Genomic DNA, 8,341 nt, shown 5'->3' with positions numbered 1-8,341 from the left:
GTGTGGAGGGGGCGGGCCCCGGCGGCGGCCTCGCCCCCCCTCCCCCGCCCCGCCCCTGCCCCGCGGCCCGGTGGGGAGCGCGTGTCTGGGTCACATGAGCCGCCCGCCCGCCAGCCCGGGCCCGGCCCCCCGCCGCCCCCGCCGTCCCCGCCGTCCCCGCCGCCGTCGCCTGCCGCCACCGGCCGCCTTCCCGCCCGGCTCCTCCGGCCGCCGCCGCTGCGCTGCGCTGCGCTGCCTGCGCTCAGGGCTCGGGAGGGGGCCGCGGAGGAGCCGCCCCCCGCCCCCGGCCCCCGCCCGCCGCGCCCGGGCCCGCGCCATGGGGCTCTGGCTGCCGCCGCCCCCCGCGCCCCCGGGCTAGGGCGATGCGGGCGCCCCCGGCGCGCGGCCCCCGCGGGCACCATGGGCCCCCTGCTCCGCAGCCTGCTGCTCGCCGCGCTCCTGCAGCTGGCCCCCGCCCAGGTACGTGCGTCCCCGACATCCCGCCGGGCCGCCCGCCTTGCCCTCTCTCAAGGTTGGCGGAAGTGGGGAGATGCGGCGCGGCCTCTGCCGCGGGGACCCGCGGGGTCGGGCTGCGGGCCGGGGCGTGGCGAGGATCCGGCCGGGGCATCCCCCGGGAGGAGTCCCTCCCCGCCGGCCCGCCAGCCCAGCCCTGGGCCACTCCCCTGCCCCACCCCGTCCCCTGGGCTCGGACGGGGGTGGGGTGGGGGGGTGGAGCCGCCCGGTGCCCGCAGGACTTGGCTCGGCGCCCACTGTGCCCCGGGGGCCCCCAGGCTTGGAGACTGGACGTTGCTGCGCCGCCACCACCACCACCGTGGCCAGGGCAGGTCTCAGGTGGCCAGGAGAGGCCAGGTAAAGCTAGAGTGACCCCAGGAGCAGAGCAATCTGGAAAAATGCCATAGAGGAGTTGAAGCCCTTTGATGGCCAGGGCAGAGCCCTGGGGACAGCGACAGGGCTAGCCCTTCCTTGAGTGCACCTTGGGTCCAGGTCCCTTCTCTCCTACAGGGCCCTGTGTCCCAGCCTGATGCCCTCAGCCACCAGAAGAAAGGTAATAGTAACAATAACCACCCTAACCAGCCCTGAGGAGGTTAGCCCGTCTAATGAGTGACTATTCACTCTCCAAGATGCAAACTCTTATTCTGCCCATTTCACAGAAGAGGAAGTTGAGGCAGTGGGGTTCCTGGGTTCCTGGCCAGGGGAAGGCAGCTTGTGAGGGCAGAAAGGGCCAGTGAAGGGTGGCTGTGACACAGGAATTAGGGAGAACAGCTGTGGGGTACAGGGGACAGGGCAACTGGGGAGCAGCTGCAGTAAACCCAGCGAGGACTTAACCCTTATGCATCTACCCCCAGTGGTGTCATGGATAGATGTATATGCCCGTGCCACCTGCCAGCCACGGGAGGTGGTAGTGCCTCTGACTGTGGAGCTCATGGGCACGGTGGCCAAGCAACTGGTGCCCAGCTGCGTGACAGTGCAACGCTGCGGTGGCTGCTGCCCTGACGATGGCCTGGAGTGTGTGCCCACTGGGCAGCACCAAGTCCGAATGCAGGTACTAGGACAGAGGGAGTGTGCCCAGCTGGGGTGGATGCCAGTGCTCTGGGGTGGTGGGGGTGGGGGAGTGGGGGCAATGGCCAGAACCTTGGCTGGTGGGCAAGCTGTTCTCCCTCCAGCCTGTGGAGCATTCGTTTTCTCTCTCTCTCATTGTCTCTTACACTGTCTCTTCTCCGTCTCTGGAATACAGATCCTCATGATTCGTTACCCAAGCAGTCAGCTGGGCGAGATGTCCCTGGAAGAACACAGCCAGTGTGAATGCAGGTGCCAGCCAGGCCCCACTTCTGAGCTCACAGAGACCAGGCTCGGGGGGTGCCGGGCATAGTGGTACACCACGGTGGGGACCAGATCTCCAAGACTCGAACTTGGGGTAGGCCTGGGATCTGGGCTAAGAGAGTAGGATGCTCGGCTTTTCTGATCCTCTTCCTCGTTTCTGTCCCTCCCTCTTACTTTTCAGACCAAAAAAGAGAGAGAGTGCTCTGAAGCCAGACAGGTGAGTCTCTTGGGCTCTTACTGAGATGGGGTTGGAACCCAGGCCCAGCAGCCAGGATGTAACCTGTGGACGGGGCAGGGGGGTGCAGTCCCAACCCCTTTCTCCTCCCACCGAGTCTACCTCTCTTTTCCTCTGCTCCCCGAGTCTGTGTGCTCTGACCCAACCCCAGCTCCTGGGAAGGCTTTTCTTTCCCACCCCAGACATGTTGCTTCTCCTCCTAGGGCTTCCACTCCCCACCACCGCCCCCAGCCCCGCTCCATTCCGGGCTGGGACTCTGCCCCCGGAGCACCCTCCCCAGCTGACATCACCCATCCCACTCCAGCCCCAGGCCCCTCTGCCCACGCTGCACCCAGCGCCGCCAGCGCCCTGACCCCAGGACCTGCCGCTGCCGCTGCCAACGCCGCAGCTTCCTCCGTTGCCAAGGGCGGGGCCTAGAGCTCAACCCAGACACCTGCAGGTGAGGAGCTGAGGGCAGCATTTGCTGGGGAAGGCATCAGGGCCTCTGGAGCGGGTCCAGAGATGAGCCTGCCAGGGAAGGGGAAGCTGCTGAATGTGTTGAACAAATATTTGCCAAGCTTCCACTGGCACTGGGATCAGTGTAAACAAAGTTAACATTCTCATGTGAGTCAGACACGAGATATGCGATGCCAGCAGAGGAGGTCAAGGGCTGAGGTCAGGGGCACCCGAAATGGTCTCCAAGAGGTCACAGATGCTCTGATGGGAACATCTGCCTGTGGTAAAGATGAGAGCCATGGCTCTCCAATTTTGGAAGCTCTGGGCCTTCCTAAAAGCCCCTGTAGGAGACATTTGTCCCACCTTGTGGGCTCTGTGAGAGGCCAGGGGACACAGTGGAATCCTTGTCCACCTTCTCTGAGGTGCTTCTCACCACTCCTCCCTTCCACAGTGAGGCCCCGAAGTGGCGTTATGTGGGCCAGGCCAGCTGGCGCTCGCCAGGTGCGTTAGGAGAGAATGGGGGTTCATAGAAGGTAACAAAGGAGTGAATTGCCAGGAGTAGGGGCTGAACTATGCCTGCATGAACAGATCTCTTCCTTCCCTTCCTCAGGTGCCGGAAGCTGCGAAGGTGACACGTTGCTTTTCAGACTCAGCAGGGCCACTAGCCTCACAAGCCACCCCCACAGAGGGGGTACTGGGGGCAACATGTTGAGAATAGCCTAGTCCCAAGACCTCGGCATGGGCAGAAGCTGCTCCAGGACCTGGGCCTCTCGGAGGACTTTCTAGCTGTCCCGGGTCTCTCCAAGGCTGCCAACTGACAGGGTGGGCAGCTGGCTGGGAACATGTGTAGGTGGCACCAGGGGTCACAGACTAACTCTGAAAAGAAGGGGTACCGTCTCAGTGTTCAACCACCATGTGCAAGTGAGATCTTACAGCTGGCTCCTCTGTCCCCTCACTAAGACACTGATCCTCTGCAAATACTGGGAATTGGGCTTCGGTGTGAGAACTGTGACCCCCAACCCTGATAAAGAGAGATGGAAGGAGCTGTCCCTGCCTGTGTCACTGTTTGTCACTGTCCAGGCTGGGTGATCCAGGCATTCTGCATCACACTGCCTCCCAGACTTAGAGCCGGTTTTACTCCCTCATTGTGCAGATGGAGGAAATGAGGCCCAAGGTCCCCCAGCAGGTCACAAGACTGAGCCAGAGTTGTGTATTCTTCATGGTCCTGCTGTCACATCTAGGCCCTTGGGGGCGGGGGGGGGGGGGGGCGCTCTGCCCCTTGCCATCACAAAGGCTCCTTTCTGGAAGGAGATGGCCTGCTCTGGCCAGTGAGCTCAAGGTGGGACCCGGATCTGCTGAATCATCTTGGTTGTCACTGGCCCCTCTCTGAGCTTCACCTTCCACATGGGCACATGGAGGGAACGGATGATTGCTATGGCCCCGGCCTTGGGACTTCAAGAAAGTCCGAGTATGTCTTCACTTGATAGAAAAACCCCTCTTCTCTGCCGGGCAGCACTCTGCATGTAAGCTACTTCATATAGCTTAACTCTAAAGCCACACACCTGCCCTGTCCCCACATCCCTGGAAGGGAAGTACAAAAGGGCTGTGGCTGGTGGGCTTGCCTTGGGAGATAGGCCTCCTCACCTCCAACCACACGTTTTTCTCCACCTTTCTCGGCCCCTTTGCCTTGGGCTCCCCTCAGCAGCTCCTGCTTGGGACTGTCCTGACTTTTGTCTGACCCAGCCGAAGCCGAGCGCCTGCAGCTTCCAGTGTCCCTGGGGTGGAGCTGTGAGGGGCCGACCAAAGGCCAACCTCGGCTACCAGCGGTTGGCCTTGCTGAGACAGGACATTCAGGGTTACAGGTTAGCCCGGAGTGGCTACCCTAATGGAAGCCTTCTCTGAGGTGTGAGATTGGAGGGCATGGCCGGGATCTTGCTGGACCCAAGGCAGGAGTGGGGTTAGACCAGAAGACAATTCCTGATAGTGGTCACTACTTCTCAAACCACTATTCTCAGCTATGCCGTCACTGGAAATGCTGTAGCGCGACCAAAGTGAGACAGATGAGGGCTGGGGACTCTAGAGCTGCCACTTCCCTTGCCCACTTGGTGCTGGACAAGCACAGCGCTCCATATGCGCCCCTTGCTTAGTCCTCAATTCTCCGGTCAGCGCTGCTGATTATCTTCCTTTCCCAGGCCCAGCAAGGCTGAGGGACCGGGGATGTGCCCTCAAGTCTGGGGTCTCTAACACTGCTTAGGTTTGGTCGCCTCGCGACTACAGGTTCATTCCTTCAGTGGAGAGATGTCGGGGCACCTGAGCACGGCTGTCGGGGTGGGGAAGGGCCCGGCCACAGCACCACCGCCATGGCTCCGTGGTCCGCGTGCGTCGGGTCGAGGCGGGCCCGGACGTTGGCCAGGCCGAAGGCAGAGCGTTAGCTGTGGGCCAGAGCCCGCCGGAGCACATGGTGGCAGCAGTCCGTCCCTCCACGGCCCTGCCAGCACAGGGACTCCAGATCCTACCAGGCCCGGCCGCTCGCTCGAGGTCACGCTGCCAGTCAACGCACGGCAGACCCCACGTTCAAAGCCAAGTCTGAAGCCTGGAGCCCGGGGAGGCCCGGGGGCAAGCGGGAGCGCTGTGGTAGCCAGGGGACGGAATAAAATGGCGTCCCCAGACCCCTTCCGGGAGCCTGCGTCCGCCTGACCTTACCCTCACCTCGACCGGAAGTGCCGGAGGCTCTTTAGGAAGTCACTTTCACCTAACTTCACCGACGACCGCGCCGCCGGAAGTAGCGCGCCGTCACTTGGCGCGGGGGCGGGGCTGGGGGCAAGGCCGCCGCAGCGGGCGGGTGGCAGCGGGTTTTGCGCAGTCCAATGAGGGCGGGCGGCGTGGCCCGGCCTGGTAGCGACGCTGATGCGCCTGCGCAGAGGCGGCCGCACGACTGGGGTTGACTCCGGGGGCGCGGCGAGGAGGTGAGCGGGGGCCACAGCCCGGGCTGGGGGGAGCCGGGGCGCAAGGGCCAGGCTGGATCAGGCCGGGCAGGAGCGGGCGGGGCTCCGAGTGTCAACGAGGGATAGGTTAGGAGGAAACTGGGGGTTGGGGTCGGAGCTGTCTGGGGATGCCGCAGGGGGAGGGTTTTCACGCTGCACGGGGCGGAGCCCCGGGAGTCGGGGCGGGACGTGGAACCTCTGAGCTGGTGCCAGGGGGAGGCGGAGCTCCGGGGCGGGGGGCGGACCTAGGACAGGTGGGGGGCGGAGTCTGGCCCCTGGAGGAGGAGCTGGAACAGGCGGAAGGCGGAGCCTCGGGTTCGGAGACCGAAGGGGACGGAGCCCAGGCGCTGGGGGCGGGCCTTCAGCCGGTGAGTGGCGTGGCTACCGTGCAGGAAAAGGGGCCTGGTTCTCTCGAGGGCGGGGCTCCAGCGCAGGGGGCGGAATTACGTCCCTTGCAGGGTGGGGTCAAGGAGTCAAGTGAAGGTGTAGGCCCAGGTAATGGCCCGGGGCGTCCACGCGGGGGCGGTCTCCGCGGGGGCCGGGCCTGGGGACGCGGTAGGCCGAGAACTCCCCCGGGAGAGGTGGTGTGGGTGGAGCGTGCTCGGCGGCCACCCGACACGGGGCCAGTCTGGGTACCCCGCAGGCCCCCGAGGGCTCAGAGCTGGGGCGGCGCCCCGGGCGGAGGCGCAGGCCCCGCCTGGGGGGTGCCTCCGGAAGATCGGGGCTCCCCGGAGCCACCCAGCGGCGATGTGTGGGTCCCTCGGGGCAGGCCCCCTGCAGCGACCGCAGAGGTGTGGGTGTGCTGGGCAGGGGGCAACTGGGTGTGGCGTGAATGGGGTCGCCCGGTCGAGACAACTGCTGGACAGCCAGATAGGGTTTGGACTTTGCGTAAAGGGGCGGGTGGGAACTGAAGAGCGGAGATGGGGACCGGGAGGGAAGGGAGGGCTGGGGGTGAGCAAAGGGGCGGGGCCCTGGCTGCTGTGGCCTCCCCTGACCCCCTCCCCCCGCTGCTGGGGTCCTCGGGCAAGCCCCCTTCTCACTGGACTGGTAAGTGTGGCCGCGGAGCCCGGGGGAGGGGGCGGTGACCTGGGACAAGGGAATCCCCCAGGGGCAGGCAAGGTACGGTGGGGGTGGAACCTCCTTGTACCTGCCCCTATTCCATGCCCTCCCCGTCCCCTCCTCCCCCCCCCCTTCCCCGGTCGGTTGGTCGGTCGATCGGGGTCTCTTCCCGCAGAGACATGAGGCTGAGCTGGGTTCTGACAGTACTGTCCATCTGCCTGAGCGCCCTGGCCACTGCTGCGGGGGCCGAGGGCAAACGGAAGCTGCAGATCGGGGTCAAGAAGCGGGTAGACCACTGTCCCATCAAATCGCGCAAGGGTGACGTCCTGCACATGCACTACACGGTGGGTGAGGAAGTGGAGCATTTGGGGTGGGTGGGGCTTCTAGGGACCTGAGAAGACTTGGAAGCCGGATTCCTCAGCCAACAAGGTGGGTGATCTTGGGCAAGTCCCCTGTCCCTTTTATGCTAGTTTCCATAATTCTACCCTGCTGTTCGCTGTCTGACCCCCCAGGTTGGCACCAGCAAGCAGTGACAGTATACTATGAGCTGCCCAGGGCTCTGTGTCCCCTTCTAGGGCTGTGGCTGCCATGGGGGAGCCAGCTTGGGGAGAGCAGCTGGGTGGGAAGGTATGTCAGAGTGAACCCTCCTCTTCACTGGTCTTCCCATGGTCCCACAGGGGAAGCTGGAAGATGGGACAGAATTTGACAGCAGCCTGCCCCAGAACCAGCCCTTTGTCTTCTCCCTGGGCACAGGCCAGGTCATCAAGGGCTGGGACCAGGGGCTGCTGGGGTGAGTCAAGGGGGCCACGGCTGCGGTCAAGGAGGTTGATTATGGGAGGCAAGCCCCAGGGATCGGGGAGGAGCAGGGAGCCTGGGTGCTTGCCATGTGCTGAACATGTGTTGTCCTGCAGGATGTGTGAGGGAGAAAAACGGAAGCTGGTGATTCCATCAGAGTTGGGTAAGAGGCCCTTCCTGAGCCTGGATACGGGAGTTTGGGGTGTGCTTCTGGGGAAGAGTAAAGGCTGGTTTAGCCTCTGCATTGGTTTTCACCCCATCTATTCATTATGGCTCAGGCTTCTTCCAAGTCTAGCTACGTCCAGCAGTGAGAACAGAACAAGACCCTTGGGGCACTTGGTTCTGATGCCCACCTCTGTCCTCTGCCAGACCTTTTGTAGCCCCTTCCCGTCTCCATTACACCTTCTCCATTTCTGGCTATCTTGTTGAGATGGGCAGAGGCCTGGCTTCAGCCTGGATGTCTGCAGAACACCTCTCTCCTTTGCCCAGCGACAGCTCAGTTTCTTTGTCCATCTCTGACAGGGTATGGAGAGCGGGGAGCTCCCCCAAAGATTCCAGGTAATATACCTTCCTGCCCCGTGTCCTGCCCATCTTGTCTCCCTGTGGTCCTGGTTCTCATTCTGTTCCCTCCTCTCCCCTGCAGGTGGTGCAACCCTCGTGTTTGAGGTGGAGCTGCTCAAAATCGAGCGACGTTCAGAACTGTAGCCAAACTGGGGAGGGGCAGCGGAGAGGCCCCCACATCAGGGACCAGACTGTTTAAAAAAAAAAAAAACAAAAACAAAAAAACAGAACAAACAAACAAAAAAAACAAAAAGCCCTGAAAGCCCATGAAGTGAGCCTGTGTTTGTTTGTGGGCCCCAGGACTTAGAACCCACAGCTTCAGCCTGCCCTCTCCCTTGGCACCAGCCATCTCTCTCCTTTCTTGGCCACAGAGAACCTTGGGTGTAGGCTCGGTGGTATGGGGATCATGATGGACAGGCCCTAAGTGGCATGGTGGCCCTGGCCCAGAGGA

The 8,341-nt window shown here is 63.1% G+C and overlaps 3 protein-coding genes across 11 annotated transcripts; all 3 read left to right on the top strand.

The window, feature by feature from the left end:
• The first annotated feature begins 307 nt into the window (after nt 1-307).
• Nucleotides 308-3,534, top strand: VEGFB (vascular endothelial growth factor B). Of its 2 annotated transcripts, none has more exons than XM_025446009.3 (7): nt 308-459; nt 1,003-1,045; nt 1,347-1,543; nt 1,736-1,809; nt 2,003-2,038; nt 2,260-2,495; nt 3,102-3,116. In XM_025446009.3, exons 1-6 carry the CDS (start codon nt 400-402, stop codon nt 2,471-2,473), a joined length of 624 nt encoding a protein of 207 aa, XP_025301794.1. In that variant the 5' UTR covers nt 308-399; the 3' UTR covers nt 2,474-2,495; nt 3,102-3,116. The 2 variants fall into 2 exon arrangements, with proteins under 2 accessions (XP_025301794.1, XP_025301795.1); XM_025446010.3 differs by having other exon boundaries at nt 311-459; nt 2,361-2,495; nt 3,102-3,534.
• A 1,756-nt stretch (nt 3,535-5,290) lies between these two features.
• FKBP2 (FKBP prolyl isomerase 2) lies at nt 5,291-8,157 on the top strand. 8 transcript variants are annotated; one of them, XM_025446011.3, is made up of 6 exons: nt 5,291-5,457; nt 6,710-6,878; nt 7,212-7,324; nt 7,446-7,492; nt 7,852-7,887; nt 7,973-8,157. In XM_025446011.3, exons 1-6 carry the CDS (start codon nt 5,399-5,401, stop codon nt 8,032-8,034), a joined length of 486 nt encoding a protein of 161 aa, XP_025301796.1. In that variant the 5' UTR covers nt 5,291-5,398; the 3' UTR covers nt 8,035-8,157. The 8 variants fall into 8 exon arrangements, with proteins under 8 accessions (XP_025301796.1, XP_025301801.1, XP_025301800.1 ...); XM_025446013.3 differs by lacking the exon at nt 5,291-5,457 and adding an exon at nt 5,709-5,843; XM_025446012.3 differs by lacking the exon at nt 5,291-5,457 and adding an exon at nt 5,830-5,970.
• LOC118351373 (translation initiation factor IF-2) lies at nt 5,464-6,403 on the top strand. The gene has a single exon (XM_035701719.2). It carries the CDS (start codon nt 5,604-5,606, stop codon nt 6,384-6,386), a length of 783 nt encoding a protein of 260 aa, XP_035557612.2. The 5' UTR covers nt 5,464-5,603; the 3' UTR covers nt 6,387-6,403.
• Nucleotides 8,158-8,341: the final 184 nt, after the last annotated feature.

Source organism: Canis lupus, chromosome 18 (genome assembly GCF_003254725.2).
Source record: "Canis lupus dingo isolate Sandy chromosome 18, ASM325472v2, whole genome shotgun sequence".
NCBI lineage: Eukaryota > Metazoa > Chordata > Mammalia > Carnivora > Canidae > Canis > Canis lupus.
This window is presented reverse-complemented; position numbering and strand designations above follow the sequence as displayed.